Source organism: Eptatretus burgeri, chromosome 14, assembly GCF_056783735.1.
Source record: "Eptatretus burgeri isolate ZD-2024b chromosome 14, Ebu_testis_v1, whole genome shotgun sequence".
Lineage (NCBI taxonomy): Eukaryota > Metazoa > Chordata > Myxini > Myxiniformes > Myxinidae > Eptatretus > Eptatretus burgeri.
In genome coordinates this window covers 70,185,603-70,204,649 of record NC_140974.1, presented here as the reverse complement: position 1 = coordinate 70,204,649, position 19,047 = coordinate 70,185,603, and the positions used below count along the sequence as shown (strand labels likewise).

At 41.6% G+C, this 19,047-nt stretch overlaps 1 protein-coding gene across 4 annotated transcripts in view; it reads right to left on the bottom strand.

Moving 5' to 3' along the window:
* The window catches only part of LOC147013560 (myomesin-1-like), a 252,103-nt gene that overhangs the window by 142,595 nt on the left and 90,461 nt on the right, over positions 1-19,047 (bottom strand). For 3 of the 4 annotated variants that reach the window (XM_085855453.1, XM_085855454.1, XM_085855455.1), the window contains exons 17-19: positions 3,981-5,012; positions 2,861-3,045; positions 1,209-1,335 (exon numbers count right to left, since the gene is read on the bottom strand). In XM_085855453.1, the coding sequence (XP_085711579.1) occupies positions 1,209-1,335; positions 2,861-3,045; positions 3,981-5,012 (1,344 nt within the window). The remainder of the gene's footprint in view (positions 1-1,208; positions 1,336-2,860; positions 3,046-3,980; positions 5,013-19,047) is intronic. The other variant, XM_085855456.1, reaches the window with a different exon arrangement.

Genomic DNA, 19,047 nt, shown 5'->3' with positions numbered 1-19,047 from the left:
GAAGGTCCAAGTGGTCTTAATGGTCAAGGGTCTAAGCTGTCTAATCTGTCTGAAGGGTGCAAGGGGTCTAAATGGTGTTAAGGTCAAAAGAATTGAAAGGGTCTTCAGGGTCTTTTGTAATATTCAGGTGTTTTGGGACTTTTGGGTCTTCTTGGGTCTTCGGTGATTTTGGAGTCTTTGGTGGCTTTTGGGTCTTCAAGGTTTTTTGGTTCTTTGGTGACTTTTGGGTCTTCGATGACTTTTGAGTCTTCAGGGTCTTTGGGGTCCTTTTAGTTTCTTTGGTGACTTTTGGGTCTTCAGGGTCCTTTGGGTCTTTTCAGTCTTCGAGTGATTTGGGGTCATCGGGGACTTTTGGATCTTCGGGGTCCTTGGGGACCTCTGGGTTCCTTGGGGTCTATTGGGTCCTCGGGGACTTTCGAGTTAGCTAGGCCTTTTGTGTCCATGGGATCTTAAGGATCTTTGGGAATGAACGTTCAAAAATTAAGGGTCTTTGGGACGTGATTAATAGGCATATAGTCTTCAGAGACGAACTGACCGACGGCTCCACGGTTTCACCGATGCACCGTGCTTTTCGTTTTTTTATGTGTGTGTGTGTGTGTGTGTGTGTGTGTTTGTGTGTGTGTGTGTGTGTGTGTGTGTGTGTGTGTGTGTGTGTGTGTGTGTGTGTGTGTGTGTGTGTGAGTGTTCAGCATAATTGATCTAAAATAGAGCTGTTTGTAAAGGTAAGTGTTACTGTTAGGGATAGGGCAAGCATTAGGATGATGTTTCGGTTTAGCACAAGTGTTCAGGTTCGTGGTAGTTCCAGGGATAGGATTGATGTTTGAGTTTGGATCAATGTCTGTGTTGGTAATAGCTTTCATGTTTGTTTTGTAATGGCATTATCATTTGTGTTAGCATTAGAATTGGAACGAGTGTTCAGGTTTGTTATAACATTAGTATTAGGATTGAGTGTTCAGGTTTGTTATAACATTAGTATTAGGATTGAGTGTTCAGGTTTGTTATAACATTAGTATTAGGATTGAGGTTAGCATTGGACCTCACATTATAGCATTGGGGTTAATGTTAGCGTTCAGGGTTTGTGTTAATATTACACAGGGTTAGTGTTCGATTTAGGGGGATCGTTAGGGCAGTATTCCTGTTCAGCTAAGCATAAGTATTGTCTCCAAAACAAATCCCCATTCCGGTAATTGTATGTTTGAGATGCACACCTGGTTCAGGAAATTCCCAGGCACAGCAGTTCATAGCTTCGCTCTCCTTTGATGGTTTGCCAATTCCCACCAAATTTTCAGCACTTACACAAAACTTGTACTGTGCTCCTTCTTTCAGACCCGTCACCTGCAAATGAGGGCCCAAGTATGAAAAGTCATACATAACAACCTTGGCTATGCAAAAACATTTACAAGCTGTACATCAGAAGAGCAGAGAAGATAAAGAGGGTCTTTGGGGTGAAAGGATCCAGAGCTGCACAAATTGTTGCAAGGTTGATATACTCTCATACTACTTTATTGCTTCAACATGTAGAATACGTCGCAAAAGAAAACTCATCACCTTCGTTACCGAAGGTGAAGGAGGTTATGTTTTCACCCCTTTCTATTTGTCTGTGTACAGGATATCTCAAAAAGTTGCGGGCGGATTCGGATGAAACTTCGTCGACAGGTTGGGTGTGTGACAAGGAATGACTCATTAGATTTTGGTGAAGATCTGGATCCAGATCCGACATCTCGATGTAATTTTGGTCAGGAAAACTGTGAATTTAAGTTGGTACGTGTCACCACATGGTGGGTGGTGTTGTGCTAACTAGGTAGGGTCTAAGGTTAGTTCTCCCAGTATGTGATTGCCTCCTCTGACCTTTTTCAACATTTTTACATTTACAAGACCGGCTATAAAAAAGACCACGTTGTAAAAACAAACAACATAACCGTCAGACGAAATCCTGCCCCCCAGGAGATGTAACTGGCAGGCCACACCCCCGAGGCTGATGATTGGACAGGGTGATGTCAGAGAGTGAAGAAGAGCAAGAGGGACAAGAAGAGAGACAAGAGCGGAGAGACATAGAGACAAGAGGACGGTTGGAAGCAAAGCGTCAGGGCTCTTGTCTCTTCTCGACGAGAAAGCTGCCAGATTCTTGCAGTATCTTTGGAGCCCCTCCCTTTGCTTTTGGATCTGGAACTTGCAGGAAGCGGTGTGGTGGTCTCGATCATGAGAGGAAACTGTATGCGGTTTGTGGGTTCTTAGCGTTGAAGAGCGCGGCATGAATTCCTTAACTTACGTGGCCGCGAGGAGTGACCTGGCACCATTTTGGTGCGTTTTCCCACGCGGTGGCTCAGCGGTTTGACGACACCATGCTCCAAAAAGACATCTCTGGACACAAAGCTGAGTGCCGGCATAAAAGGGGAGAATTTCTTTTATTTTTATCCTTCCCCTTGTCTGTTTTTGTGATGGTGATGTCTCAAATTAGGATTTAGTTTACCTCACTTTTCATTACCCCATTCCTTGATTTCTTAACATCATCACCCTTGATTTATATTTATTAAATAATTATTGTTGAATTTCTTTGTGTCTGTTTATTCGTTGTGGGTTCGAGGATAAACCCGTGTGCTTCTGTTCTGGTAAAGCGCCTTCACCGCTCCTTCCGGCGCGGGAATCTTGCCGAGAATCTCGGCTGTTCGCCTCCGAGTTAAAACCGTTCGGTTATCTGTCCAGGCTGGTGTTAATCGACCTGAATACGACAGTATTATATTAACTCTTTAGTTGCAAATGTGGAGTCTCCCAGCTAAATATCATAATCTGGGTTTCAAGAGATATTTGTTGTGCAAATCTCATGAGAAGGGGAATACAAAAAGGTCATAGTGATTCAAACCTCAAGCAGTCTTTCTGGGCCTTTGGTGCTGAAACAAGTTTCCAATGAACCATCTTCACTGTACGAGTCAACATGGTAACGTGTGATGGCACAACCTCCAGTCTTTGCAGGTTCTTTCCAACCCAGCACCATGGAGTGTCTGGTACAACTTAGCACGACCACATCACGTGGTGGTGACGGTGTTGCTGGGAGAAGGATTACATAAATACAACAGTAAACAGTCGTTCGATGTAACTGTCATACAATTCCCAATTCACAGTAAATACATTTTAGAACCGCAATTCATGTTTTACTCGCTTGTTTTTCTCACAATCATTTTTGGAATGAAAATTATAATTATAATGTGCGATTTGCATACAAACACTTGTAGATTGCCCAGTCCAAAAAAAAAAAAAAAAAATTAGAGAATGCAAACTAAATTCCATGAATAACGGTGTATGTGATTACAAGATGCACCGTGTGTGATCTATGATGTAACTGCAAGTCGTGTGATGATCAATTGAAATTACTTGCGAAGGACACCGTGTAATCTTTAACGTCCACCAACTAATTCCGCCAGACGGGGCACCCAGTTTAATGTCCAGCCAAGGAATGGCACACACGTCGATGCCTCGCCCGGCTTGCGAGACTGGATGCGAGAAGCGCTGGATGGCAATTTGTAGCTGGACCAAGATTCAAATCCAGGGTAGACATGAATGTGCATACCTCTAGGTCATCCTGCCAGCTCGATTTGGGTAGGAATTTGTAATTTGTTCAGGGTGCTGGGGACACCTCGCCCACACTTTGTGGTATATTTTAATGCCCAATTACTAATGATAGCAGATGAAACACCCAGCTTCGCATCCAGCTGAGGGATGGAACAGTTTGTTATCCATTGCGCTTCCTGAAAAGCACAAATCCAATAGCTTGTCGTTCGGTGGGGAATCAAAACTAGACGAGACAGCTATCAGGTAAGTGCACGTACCTTTGAGCTGTCTGTCTAGTTTCTGCACCATTCCGTTCGACATACAGGATTCGATACATTCTTGAATATTTTTGGAGAACGGGCAATCTACGGTACTGTATGTCATTTCATCTTACCACATGAATGTTTTTATGTACAGATTACAAATATACTCACAATTTTCCTCTTCATACATTTGAACTGCTCCCTTTGTTCTTTTATCTCTTTTCTGCATCTTGCTTCCATTTAACTTCTCTTTTGTATCTGAAGCACTTTTGCCATTTCCTTTGTATGTCTTTGTTCTGGATGCATCATCGCCTTCCTTCATGTCTTTCATCATTTGACTGCTAATAATCTCCTTTTGTTCAACCTTGCATGGTTTACTACTGCCTGAGCTTTCATTATCTTTCTTCAATGGAATCCCCAAATGGTCTTGAACATTCATGCTTGATTCTACATTTGCTATCTCGGTGATTGCTTCAGATTCAGTTGGGCCCTCATTTTCACAATCAATTTCATTAGCCTGTCGCCTTACTGTAACTTCTGCTTTGACATAAACATTGGATTCTGAGAGAATATCTGTCTGTTCTTCATGCTTGAGATTGTCGGTATCATTTTTGTCATGTTTTTGCTCCTGCTTAAAATTGGTCCCAAGTTGTGCAAGATCTTTAATCTTGACTATTTGATGTGCTGAGTGATCTTGACTACAACTATCCAATAGCATCTTCTCAGCTGCACCTTTTTCTGGAATAGTGACTATGTGACTTGCACTATCAGACAGGACTGCTTCTTCCTTGAACCCCTCATCAACATTGGCTTCTTTTGCAGGATCTTCAACCAAAACAACTGTGTGCTCTTTTCGTGCAAGAACCTGATCTGCTTCACCTCGTGGCCCCATTTCCTGCATCAACCCTGGAAAACTAGATTCCTCGATGCAATCATATTTGCTTACCAAACTTATCAAAGTATTATCTTCCAACCTCAGAACCTTCTGAGCATCTTCAGTTTTACTGTCACAAGGAGAAACTTTAAGCTCATTGTTTGAATTCCTTCCTTGGACCCCACTGATCCAAAGCAGGTTCTCCTCAAGCAGCTCGTTTTCCTGTGGACCCGCCTCGAGAAGTGCATGTTGCTCGTCGCAGAGAGGGGTATGAGAGGCATGCGTCATACTTGCGCCAAGAGGCCATGCAGGGGACATTGAGTTGAAGCCTGTAGGACACCAGATAAGCAGTAGGGAAGTGCAGCAAACAAGGTCACCATACAGAAAAACAAAATAAACCACCTTGTGGCAGGTGAGGGTGTGCCAGAGAAAATGAATATCTACTCATTCGCATAATTTAGATTCTTGATAATTCCTTCTTTAAAAAAAAAAATCATTGCTTTCTTATAATTAACTATACAAGAGTAGTTCATGGTTCATGTGGACTCTTTTATTATTATAAAAAAAATAATAAAGCACAAGTGAGTTAATGCACCTTACTATATTGTGTAAGGAGAGAGCTGCAATTAAAGATCACTGATGGTTCCCGGTAGAGCCAACTCATAATATTAGCCAACTGATAATACTTGAAATTCGGTCTCATAATGAAAACAAATATATCTTTTTTTTGTTCCAAAAAGCGAGACACCATGGACACCAAGACCAAACAATGCCTCCCTCCGGAAACCATAAAAATAGAAAAATGAAAAATAAAGGGGGAAATTAAATAATGGAAAAATCTTCTTCTTCTTTTGGCTGCTCCCGTTAGGGGTCGCCACAGCGGATCATCCGTATGATCCGCATAGTGATTTGGCACATGTTTTACGCCGGATGCCCTTCCTGACGCAACCCTGGTCACCTCTTACGACACAGGGATATGGTACACCTATTTTAAACGGGGTATACACCGGCCCAGTACACTGGTACTCATTTCGCCGACCTCGGAAGGATGACAGGCTGAGTCAACCCCCTGGTGTATTAATTCAGTGGCCCAACGGGGCTTGAACTCAGGACCTTTTTGGATCCCAAGCCACTACCATAACCACTGCGCCAACACCAGGCTCTAATGGAAAAATGAAATAGAAAAATTTTAAATATTTACATTTTTGAAAATTGAAAAAAATATGAAATAATTGAAAATTGAAATTTAAAAAACAATATTTCGGATATTAAATAATTTTTTTTACAAAATCGAAACTTGGGGGAAAAAAAACATTAAATAATTTGAACTAGGAAAAAAAAAAAGAAGTAATTGACGATAAGGGCACTCGGTAGAGCGCACTCCTCCACCACACAATGCCTGATCTTGGAGAACATATCGGGCCAACTAAATGTTCGAAATATCATCCCACACAGTTTTTGGCACCATCTCTCAATGGTGAAGAATCAATCAAAAAATTCTCAGATCCGGATCTGGATTTAGATCGTCACCAAAATTGAGTCAATTCATCCTTGTCACACTCCCAATATGTCCACCAAGTTTTGTCCGAATCCATCCAAAACCTTTTGAGATATTGTGCTATATATTGTTTTTGGCCCGATCTCTCAATGGTGAAGAATCACTTAAAAAGTTCTCAGATCCGGATCCGGATTTGGATCTTCACAAAAATTAAGCGTTGCTGTCCTTGGCCAGTCACCAACATACACAAAATTTTTCAGAAAGATTGCTTGAAAACTGTGGCCAAAAATCGTGTGACAAACAGACAAACGCTACAGACCAACATACTTGGCAGAAAAATTTTTTCACCAAGTAACAAACAAACAGACAGGGTAGTCAGGTTCCTTGTGTCCATAATTCGACGTTCGTTGGAATTTTTTGGAGAGTAGCTAACCCCAACATTTTTGGAAAGCTTAAACAACACGAAAACAGAAAATCCATGTTTCACATTTTTTCAATGCATATAATGTGGTCAAATAGGTCGTTTTGGGGTAAAAACCCATTTTTTTTTAATTTCAGCTCCGAAAATTCAAAATTAATCGCAAGCAAGCAACTGATGATGCATAATTGTTAACTTGAGGAAGTTCTTAATACAGAATACATATATCTGTATTTTGAGCAATGGTTGCCATAGAAACGGCTATCATTTTGTCAAATTACCGTTTATTTAAAGTATTGCTTTCAAATCTTGAAACAAGTAACGCATGAATATGGTGATCAGTGAAATGTACTTAATGTCAAATATGAGTTTGTAGCCAATTGGCATCACTGTCTCCAATGTCACTCATCATTGCCATCGTCATCATCACTATCGTGGTCATGCCGTTCAATGTTTGAGTCCTCGTCATTCTCACACGAAGTGCTGCACGTGCAAAGATCAGTGCATGTTAAGTTCTTGGGCCTGCAGGAACATCTCTGTGATGAACATTGTCTTGCACTGGCACCTTATCATCTCGATAATTGCCTTTGGTGCAGGGAGAATGTCTGTTGTTGTCGGTTTGAGTTCACCACTCGTGTCCTTGTGGAAGCCATTCTTTAATGGATCAAGAAATGTTTGCTGAGAAATTGCTGCTTGACCCCAAACGTATGCCTGGATATGTACCCGCATGATATGCTGCCTCAGAGCACCGACAGTTGGTGGTAACTTGTCATTCTCAGCCATGTTTTTACAGAAGAGATGCCACCGAAGTTCAGGGATGCTGGAAATATTGACACCACTTGGACAATAACCTGAACAGACAAATCTTGCTAAAGTTGTGTTTAGGTCCTCTGACAGTTCAGCATCCTAACAGAGCATAGCAAAGGCATCTACCATGTCATCATCGGCCTTCAAGTAGCACTGGAACCACTTTGCCTTACCATGTCAAGCGAACTGCCCAGTATTATCGGCACCTGTGAATGCGTGGAAGGCTGGCAATGCCTGGGCTCGCTCCTCACCTAGGGCCTTCCAGATTGGCTCGATTTTGACAATGCTAGATGACATTGAGATAGATGTGTGTCTTGGCAGGAGACGATAGTTTGCTATGGCAAGAACCAGAACATCCGTATCAGGTGAGACTATCGTCAGGTCATGAATGTCAAATCTATCATACGTGATACAGCCAATAAAACTCGGGCTGTGTCTATGTCTAGGGCCATATCAAGGGCACAAATAACATTCATCACCATAAAAAGCAAACGGATGAGAAAAACAACATCCTTATTTTCTTTGACTAATTTATTGACCTAAACTTATGTGATTTAAACAGAAGATGCGGGTAAATGTCGCAATGATAGAACTTTATTAGAATCCAAAAAAAACACTGCTACCAAGACGTAAAATTACCTGAATAAAATAAAAGCAGAGATGAGTGGGAAATCAACAATACGCGCTAACTACATGCCAGTAAACTAAGTAGAAACTCCAAATAGACTCCCTCTGTAATTCCAACCCCCAGGCACAAAGCTAACCTAATCCTATCCTATTACACAGCAGTTAATCTAATGGAACAAAATACGTCAGTGACTGATTACATTGATGGTGACTTTCTTTCCGGATAAATGAAAGCACGAACCAGCACATAAGGACATATTTAAAGATCAACCCGAAATAATAGAAAAAGGATAAACACAGCTATAACATGACGACTGCCCGACTTCCAACTCCTAGCCTAACAGGAAACGCAATTAACACCTCCAACCCCGTGGCCATTCAAACCATAATCCTACCCCATACAGAAGAACATAATATGACAAAAAGGTACACACGCCTCAAAGGCGATCACAACTTACCGAAAAAAGGAAGAAAGGTGTTGAAAACCGAATATGGTGAAACGAAGCTCCGAAGTAAACCGTCATGAATAAATCGAGAATAAATGAAGCGAATTGAAAATGACGTCATAGTGCTGCACATGCTTGGACACGCGCCGCGCCACATCATGACGTCATGCCATGCCCAGCAACCGTAACCTGAGGCGATGGCGTGGCGTCGCGACGTGGTGTCACATATGTTCCCTACAAGATCACACTTACAATACATCAAACTACAAAAACTTAAAATCAAACGTTTTACTACTGAAGGTGCCAAAACCTTCTGATATTGAACAACAGACACACCAATGTTTCATTGCACAGATGGCCATTTCCATGGCAACCAACTGTTCCAATACTTGAAAATCATAATACTTATGTGCAAGTTAATCATGGTCACTATATTTAACAATTATTTCGGCCATCCGATGGAAAATATAATAAAAAATATATATTAAAAAATGGCAATTCCACTCCAAAAATGCTGTTTCCATGGCAACCGACAGTCAAAATGCAACATTTTATTCTCTTATAAAATCCATTGTTAGCCATTTAACAGTAATCCATCATCAGTTGGTTATTTTGTATTGTTTCAGATTTTTTTAAAATTGGAATTCAAAAAAAGCGTTTTTCACCCCAAAACGACCTTTCCAAAAGTTGAAAAATGTGAAACATCATTTTTTAATTTAAATCGATTTTAAACTTCTCAAAAATCTATAGATTTGCTACTCTCCAAAAAATTCCAACGAAATTACACAAGGAACCTGACGGGGTGAAAACATAACCTCCTTCCACCTTTGGTGGCAGAGGTAAAAATTGAAAAATTAAATGATGGAAAAATTATTCTTCAAATAAATTGGGCACCATGAGAACCAAGAGCAAACACTTACAGTGACCTGAAAAAATATTCACGTAATCACTTCAGGAGCAAATTATTTGTTTGAAAGGTGGAATGGAATAGGTTGTGGAAAAATAAGGAAAAATAATAAAATAAAATAAAAATACAAAATAAGTGGAAAAGGTTTCACCTGTATGTATTCAGTGGTTTTAAATTAAGCTCCCCCACTTATCTAAGGAGTTTTAAGGTGAAACTCACTAGGTCAACCAACAAAGCAACACTGAAGACCAAGGAGCTTTCCAAAGAAGACAGACATAGAGTAGTGGAGAAGGACCGTTCAGGAGAGGGTTATAAGAAGATTTCAAAGTCACTCATTATCCCTTTAAGTATGGTGAAAGTCATCATTAATAAGTGGAAGACATATTATACTACCCAGATTCTACCCAGATCAGGTCGAAAATCCAAACTCAGCAGCCGGGCAAGCAGGAAACTAGTTGGGATGTCACTGTAAATCCAACAATGACTTTGAAAGACCTGCAAGGCTCTGTGTCTGAGATGGGGGTCAGTGTTCATCAATCAACAATATCCTGTTCCCTTCACAAAACTGGCCTCTATGGACAGGTGGCAAGAAAGAAGCCATTCCTAAAAAAGGCACATCTAAAATCTCGTATGGAGTTTGTGAAAAAGCCTCTTAATGATACTGCGGGCTTGTGGAGAAGCGTTTTGTGGTCAAACGAGACAAAAATTGAACTTTTTGGTCTAAATTCAAAACGTTACTTCTGGTGCAACCCTAACACTGTACATCACCCAGTCAACACCATCCCTACTGTCAAGCATGGTGGTGGTAGCATCATGCTATGGGGGTGCTTTTCATCAGCAGGGACTGGAAAACTAGTCAGGATAGAAGGGACAATGGACAGTGTAAAGTACTGGAGAATCCTTGATGAAAACCTGTTTGAGTCAGCCATGAATCTGAAACTGGGAAGGAGATTCACATTTCAACATGACAATGATCCAAAGCACAAAGCTAAAGCCACACTGGAGTAACTTAATAAGAAGAAAATAAATGTTCTTGAGTGGCCCAGTCAAAGTCCTGACTTGAACCAAATTGGACATTGATGGCGAGAATTAAAGATTGTAGTCCATCGACGATCCCCATCAAACTTGGCAGAACGAGAGCAATATTCACGTGAAGAATGGGCAAAGATTTCACCATGTCACTGTACAAAGCTGGCAGAGACCTTCCCAAAAAAGACTCGTAGCAGTCATTGCTGTAAAAGATGTTTCTACGAAGTACTGACCTAAGGGGCTGAATACTTTCACAACCAGCGAATTTTGATTTGTATGTTTTTTTTACAGGTATCCCTGACATGTAACCTCTTTCAACTATGTGTTTAGTTTGATCTCTTCAGTTACAAATAAAAAAGTTCATTTGGAAAAATTGTTTCCACACAATTTGTAATTCATCTAAATGTGGCATTATTGGGAGGGGGTGAATACTTTAGCAGGCCACTGTACATGAAAGACATCACCACTGGATTGGGGAGAGAATCTCCTGTGAATTTCAGCTGGGTTGATATTCCTCATGATCATCATCAATGTACGCACCATACTCTTTACAGACCATCAGCACTACCAAAGCAGTCTCTTCACAAGAGTTATTGTATGCCGGATGGTTTGCCGTTGTTTCCCAGCAGTCGGTCAGGGTCGGAATTTGGAACTGAGCCAGGGTAGCAGTTCTTATCGTAGCAGTTCTGGCAGATGTGTCCTCCGGCTTAATGTCCTTCCGATGGACGGCACATACATTAATTAATTGCCTAGCATGCGAAACACCAGGGTGGCAGTTTGTATCTGCGTCCTAATTCAAACACAGACTAAACAGACGAAAGGCGAGTGTACATCCCTCAAAGCTAGTCTTCCTGCCCTCTTGTCATTCACAAGATACTTAACAATACTCTGTCACTTTAGAGCCTTAGATGACTAAAAAAAAAAAAAACATTCATGCTTTGGCCAGTGTTGCCACTTCCTGTATAACATTCTCAGGGTATAGACAATATCATATATTCCCATGGTATAGAAAGTATAGACATGAAAGAAAATTTCCAACACTGAACTATGATTTCTACTTGTCCATGTGAACCTCGAACCACCCTCGCATAATGTTATCAATCCTTTTTTTTTTTCAAACTGTTTTCACCAATGTGAATTGTTTTTGCCAGCACAATTATGACAATGCTTGTTGACAGCACTGACATCTGATTGCTTGTTACACCTGATGGATAGTGATACAAATCAAAAGCATGCATCTCTGGTGGCATTACAATGTGGCTTGTTGCAAAGGCGGCAAATGAAATGTGTTCAAAAGGCATTTGAAGGATGTAACTTAGGATGCATTCGAATGAGGACTAAAAGAAAAAGAAGCTAATTAATTTTACATAGTCATGCAAAAAAAATACTCCCTGCTATCTGCTGATATGAAATTGCTGTCCGTGTCTGATTTCCTGATCACACTCAGTCGTAGACTCCAACAATAATCGTAGAATCGAAACAATTGAGCTTCGATAGCAGAACAATAAAATTATTACAAAATCTATGATATAACTCGATGTTTCCTTAATTTTTGTTTTGCAAGTACACCCACTCCCTAGATAAGTGCCAGTAAGGGTCATGTTATTATCCTCTCTGGGGTATATAGATTACAGTGGATCAAGGCTCGGGTCCGTTAGTCTGTGGTGGACGCAATAAGCATGCGATGCCTCAAGAACATCGGGTTTCCTCCTTTTCAGTTTAATGTTAAAAACAGCAGCAGTGACTGTTTAAAAAGGTAATCATATGTGTTTGTAGTTGATAATATATTTTTTTTACTTCTGGTGGGCTTGCCCCACAAAATGCCATGATAAGCTGGTTATACACATTTCCATGGTATTTGTCCAAGGAGAAAAACCTCTTGGGAAAGGGAGATATGATTACAGTAGTATCAATATTGTTTTGTAATAACATTAATATTATGCTATTATCATAAGTGTTGTTATTACTTTTGTTTTTCGAAGTGGCCCTAAAAAAAAAGCCACGATTAGCTATCTTAACGTGGATATACAGCTTAACACGGATTTTGCCCAAGGAGGAAAACCCCCTCGGGAAGGGGGACAAAGTCGCGCCAACCTCCATCATGTGACCCTTAGTCCTTGTGTTAAGTTTGGTTGAGAATGGATATGTAACAACCGAATGTATTGCGGTCAAAAAAGCAGATACCAAATTGTGTATTTTAATATGATTTTGTTTTATGACCAAAACATCATTGTCTGGGAATGGAAAACATTTTCCATTGTTTCTTTTTTATATACAAAGTTGACACTCATGTAGGAGCTAGAACATAGAAGAGAGCAGGATGTTACAGAACAAAAAGAACACTAGAAAAGGGTGAGAGAGACACACCAATAGCAGGGTAGAGGAACAAAATAGAGGGACACATGGAGAAATAAGGACGAGAGAGAGAGAGAGAGAGAGAGAGAGAGAGAGAGAGAGAGAGAGAGAGAGAGAGAGAGAGAGAGAGAGAGAGAGAGAGAGAGAGAGAGAGAGAGAGAGAGAGAGAGAGAGAGAGAGAGAGAGAGAGAGAGAGAGAGAGAGAGAGAGAGAGAGAGAGAGAGAGAGAGAGAGAGAGAGAGAGAGAGAGAGAAAACGAACACAGGGAGTGATCAGGGTAGATACAGAAACAAAGTCTCAATTACACAAGTGGAAGGAAAAACTGTGGACGAAACAAAAATATGGGGAAAAAAGAGAAAAAGTGATAAATAAAACAAAATATTAAAAGAAGGGTGCGGGAGCAGGAAACCAGGAAACCTGGAAATCCAGAAAGAGGTGGGCGAGGGGAGGGTTAATGAGGGTAGAAAGGTCATTAGGTATGAATGGGGGTGAACTGTTTGCTTGAAGCAGTGGAGGGAAGGATGAGATTGAAGACACTGAGGAAGATAGTTCCACAGGTGGGGGGACAAAAAAAAAGAAGGAATGAATGAGTGGAGGTGAGCAGTGATTCTGCGTTTCAGAAGTTATTTATCTACTACAATGAGAGATTTTGCAGGACTGCATGAATCAATTAATTATTTACTAGTGTGTTTTGAAAACGAATGCCTTCTATCCTTTTTATCCAAAACAGGTAAAGGTATTTGAAAAGAAACGAGACACAGTCCACGTATTAGTTCTTCCCGCCACTGGGTGCAAAGTTTTGTGATTCTGACTCAAGATGTCTCAATGCTACGATGACTGGAGATGATAGTTGGGATAATTGACTGGAGATTAGATGATCCATATCTACTGGAGATGATCCACTACCCCTGATATTAACTCAACCAGGGAATTCTTCCACAGAAAAAAAAAAAAAAAAAATATCTATCTATCTATCTATCTATCTATCTATCTATCTATCTATCTCTCTCTCTCTCTCTCTCTCTCTCTCTCTCTCTCTCTCTCTCTCTCTCTCTCTCTCTCTCTCTCTCTCTCTCTCTCTCTCTCTCTCACAGATTCATGCCATCTCATCTTCAATTATCCTACCATTCTTCCCGAATACACTGAATCTGAATCCTGTGGTGAGGCAGCTGCTCTGAAACAACTTGCCTTCTCTTACTGGAAGGCAAATCCAACTGAAGGCAATCTCACTGCTTTCCAAAAAGTCCACAACAAGCCTGTGTCCACTCTCAGGAGAGCCAGAAAACAACATCTGTCCAACCTCAAGAATGAACTTTCAAACTTGTCTCCCTTCTCTAAAACCTGGTGGTGCCTTATCAAGTCTGTCTGGTGTATGCTCCCCTTCCATCCTTTTCCTCTCTTCAAATGGCACCCCAGCCGACTCCGCTCGTGAGAAGGCCAAATATCTCAATTATGTGTTTGTTTCAAAATCTTGTGTCCCCAATCCCTCACTCTCAGTGCCCATCCTTCCCTGTCATACCCAACCACTACTGGACTCTGTCTTTTGCACTTGAAAAGGTGGAGAAGGTTCTTTCAACCGTCGACTGACTTTGCCTCTGGACCGGATGGCATCAGCTCACGTGTCCCAAAAACCTGCTCTGCTGGTCTTGCACATCGTCTCTCTGCCCTCTTTCACTTTGCCATTTACCTGAGGTCATCTTCCATCTGCTTAGAAATAAGCCAATATCACTGCACCACATAAAAAGGTGCAAAAACTGATCCCCTAAACTACAGACCAATCAAATAATTTACAATCATTAGCAAGGTCATGGAATCTATAATCGCAGTTCATAAGAAATCCTTCATTTTATTCAACAACCTCATCTCAGATCACTAATTTGGTTTCAGACCAGGTCACTCCACCGTGGACATGCTACTTCGACTCACCCAACAATTCAATGGATGGAGGCCCTCAATGTCAGGCATGAGATTATGACCGACTGGAGATATCTTGTGCTTTTGATAGTCTGGCGCCCTGCCTTACTCTCCAAATTCTCTGCTTATGACATCTAAGGTCAACTTCACACATGGCTTATTGACGTCCTCCACTCTCACAGCCAACACGTGGCACTCAACGGAATCCCTTCATCTCCTCACGCTGTCAAGGCTGGAGTGCCCCAAGAGTGTTCTGAGCCCAGATATCTTCCTGATCTTCATCAATGGTCTCTCTGACTCTCTGTAAAATCCTCTTTATCTATTTGCTGATGACTCCACCCTCTGCCATGACATCCCTCATCCTTCAGACGGGCAGGCAGCAGCCTCTTCCCTCTCTTCAGATTTTGAAGAAAAAAAAACCCACAAGCTGGTCAAACATTTTGAATCTGTCTTTCAATCCTGACAAATCTATCTATGCATCTACACATATATCTCGACCGTCTGGCAAACCCTGCTGTCCAGTTTCTTTAAAATTATCTTGAGTAAGTTCAGTCATTCAAACTCCTGGGTCTCACAATCAGCCATGATCTTTCTTGTGAAAACCACATTTCAAAGTTGGCCTCCTTCAAAGCCAGCTGCCAACTGGGCATCCTCCATCATTCAAAGTACTTTCTTGGCACACCTGAACTTGCAGTCACCTAAAAGGCCTTCATCCGCAGCTTGAAGGAGTTCTGCTCTCCCCTCTGAACAGGCTCTCCTGCCTCACACCTTGCTCAGCTTGATGCTGTGGAAACTAAGGCCTTCCTGATCAATAGAATCTCCCACACTGAAGCTGAGGCAATGGGCCTTTCACTTTGCCATTGCCGACATGACGCTGGTCTCTGTCTTCTACCGCCTCATTTTGGTCTTGCATCCTCTGCTATTTCCATGCTTTGTCCACCCCCACGTTTCTGCAGTGCTCACATGGTCCACCATCAACCATTTTCTGGTAAAACTTCGTAAATCCAGAAGCACTGCTCACCTCCACTCATTTGTTGCTCTATTTTCCCACTTGTGGAATCAACTTCCACATCCTCTTCAATCTCATTTTTCCCTCCATGTTTTCAAGACAGCTGGTCACCACCATCTCACATTTTCCCCATTCCAATACCATGATCTTTTCTACCCTCGTTAACACCACACAAATGTATCCTAACTTTCCAGTTTTTCCTGTTTGGAATTTCCTTCGCCATGCATGTGTGTTTTGCATCCTGTTTTTGTCTGTTACATCCTGATCTGTTCAGTGCGCTCGCTCTTCCACGAGCCTCAACGATGTATACAAAAAAACAAAGGAAAAAAAAAAAGAGTTGGGATGACTGACTGGGGATGAGATGACTGGAGATGAGAGTTTGGTGCACCATTACGATCCTGAGAATAAGAGATGGTCAATGGAGTACTGCCAGAAAGGATCACCATCTCTGACTTGGCTCCGTCAGATCATCATCTCTTCCCCAAACTTAAGAACCACCTTCGTGGAGAACATTTTTCTTCCGACGACGATGTCAGGACCACTGTGAAGCGCGGGTTATATCAGCAGGACCCAGTTTGATTGTGACGTCATCAGAAAACTACGTGAACGCTGGTAGAAACGTGTGAACCGCAGTGGTTGTTATGTTGATAACTAAATCTGTACCATGGTAAAATAAAGGTTGATGTTGGTATCTGTCTGTGTTTCATTCGAAAATCTTTACCTGGTTTGGAGAAAAAGAATAAGAGAGATTACTTTTCAACACGTCCTCGTAGTTAGTAATTACTGGGACTTCAATATTTATATGTACTATAAAATCACTACAGTTTACGCTCTCTACGTTGAATCATCATCATATTACCTTAAAAGCTCACCCTCGCCTGTTTGGAAAATCTTTCGCACCCTTTTATTGTTTTAAAGACTTCCTCCAAGAAAGTCTATTCTTTCTGTATGAACAAAAAGAAAGAGGGGGTGGGGGTTTGCATTGGTGTCTACATGGACACCTCAGAAGGGAAGGAGTGAGGTTAAAAAAAAAAAAAAAATCCCACCATCGGTGTACATAATAAATAGATAGCTCCCACTTGGAAATTTTAAAACGTCCGCATCCTATAATTACTTCAGCCATTTGAACCATTTCCTATATCGCAAGCAGAATGAAGAGCAACAGTAAATCAATGTTTGCATTTGCACTGGAAATTTACTACAATCTCAAGGATGTTTGAGAAGGTCATTATTTTTACACAAGGCCCAATGCCATTAATACTCAAATGCAGGCGGTAATTCACCGTTGCTCGTCATTGTGCTTCAGAAAGGCCAGATTGTTCCAGAGTGTAGGCACAGCTCTGCATCACAATCCGCAGCGTTGGGAAGAGTACCAACTGGGAGCAACTGCAGGAAGCAAGAATGTGTTAGGAGGGAATAACTCTTAATTAGGCCAAAAAAAAAAAAATGTTGCATTGGCGTAACGGGTCACTGAAAAATAGGGTAGGTAGGTCGGGATTTTTATTCTTTTATTTTATTTTTTTTAATAAATCCCTCCCAAAATCTCCCTCGGCTCGAGTACCCCCCCTTTTTGTCGGCGACCCCCCCCCCACACTCAAAAAAAAAAACTAGTACAGTGAACCTTGCCTAAATCGAACTTGCATAAGTCGAATAATCGCCTAAGTCAAAGATCTTATCAAGTTCTCTTCTCTTTATATTCTTTTGTTTTTACACCTTTAAATCTAAGCTATTTCTTCAGTCCTAACAGATTCGACTTAGACAAGGTTGACTGTAGTTTTTACAACAGCCAGTGGCGTACTGTCGTACATGGTAGACAAAGCATTGGAGGGGCAGAGCATTGTTCACGAACAACACTCTGCCCCTCCAATGCTTTGTCTACTGAGTACGACGGTACACCACTGACAACAGCTCTAAGAAGTGTAAATTCTATCGTCAGATGCCAGGAAATCCCATATGAAGACCCTTTAAATATTTTTTTTTCCCTGGGGGAGGCCCCCCAAACTTCCTGCTGTGGCTTGGGCCTTTCGCCTTTGGCGGATGAAGCCCCCCTTTCCCCAAGATCCTGAATCAGCCCCTGCCAAGCCTGAGATATCTCAGGCACCATCTCCAGGGGAATACACAAGATGCTGGTTTATAGCCTTTTCGGTGCTGTTCACACATATATCAACATTTTTAATAGCAAATACAGTGAACTCTGCCGAAGTCAAACCTCTCTAAGTCAAATAATCACCCAAGTTGAAGTAATTTTTTTAACAAATCATGCAAAACATGTCTTTACCTCTGGTAAGACAAATTTCTTCTAAATCGAACAGATTTTTGTGGTCCCAAGAGACGACGAAGCGATAACCGAAGTCGTCTAAGATAGACACCTTTTCTGCCGCCAAAACGTCCGAAAAGGACCCTCCATCACTGCTAGACGCTTGCACGGAGGAAAGTATTGGAGCAGTGTCACAATTTACGTCTGCAATTCCCTGAATGATATCTCCAAGCCTCGCATCTTTGTCGCATTTTCGTAAGACGCTGAACAGTTTTTTAGGCCCAAGCATGCCAGTAATCTTGATAGAGTACGCGGCCATGTTGGAAACAACAGACGACGTACTGATCGAGTGAGGCGCAATATCTCTCCCTCGTACAGATGATATGCAGAGCCGTTTCGCGCGCACACACACACCCACACACACACACACACACACACACACACACACACACACACACACACACACACACACACACACACACACACACACACACACACACACACACACACGCAGCGAGCTAAACTATGACATATGCATAGCGCAGCGTGCAGCGGGTTCTGTCCGAAACACTTCCGGGTTTTTGCGATCGTGATCGCAATCAACAAGATACTTGATATCGATAAAAAAAAAAAACCGTAGGGTCGGCGGAATTTTTAGGGTCGGGCGGGTTACGCCAATGCAACATTTTTTTTTTTTTTGGCCTTATCATGCAGACAGAAAGAAAACTTTCCTGAAAGTTTTGTTGTGTATTCAGGAAATTTATTTCGGAGAACCAGACATCTTCAGGGCAAGGATAACGACATTATGTTCTAAAGGCAGCAACTTAATGCCAACAAATATTGCAGGTCGGTTGGTCCAGTCAGTTGTACAGTTCCCTGAGACATCCTGTGAGTGGTAAAGATGTGAAAAGTCCCATCCATAGAAGTAGATGTTGGGAAACATCACTGCTTCAAGCATATCACCTTCTCCTCCACATAATCCCCTCAATGAGTAGTTTCAGGTGTGCACACACAAACATGTCATTCTTGCTCATTCATCCTCAGCACATCATGTTAGACAGCCACTGAAGCTTTACCTTATAGCAAGGTCACCTTGC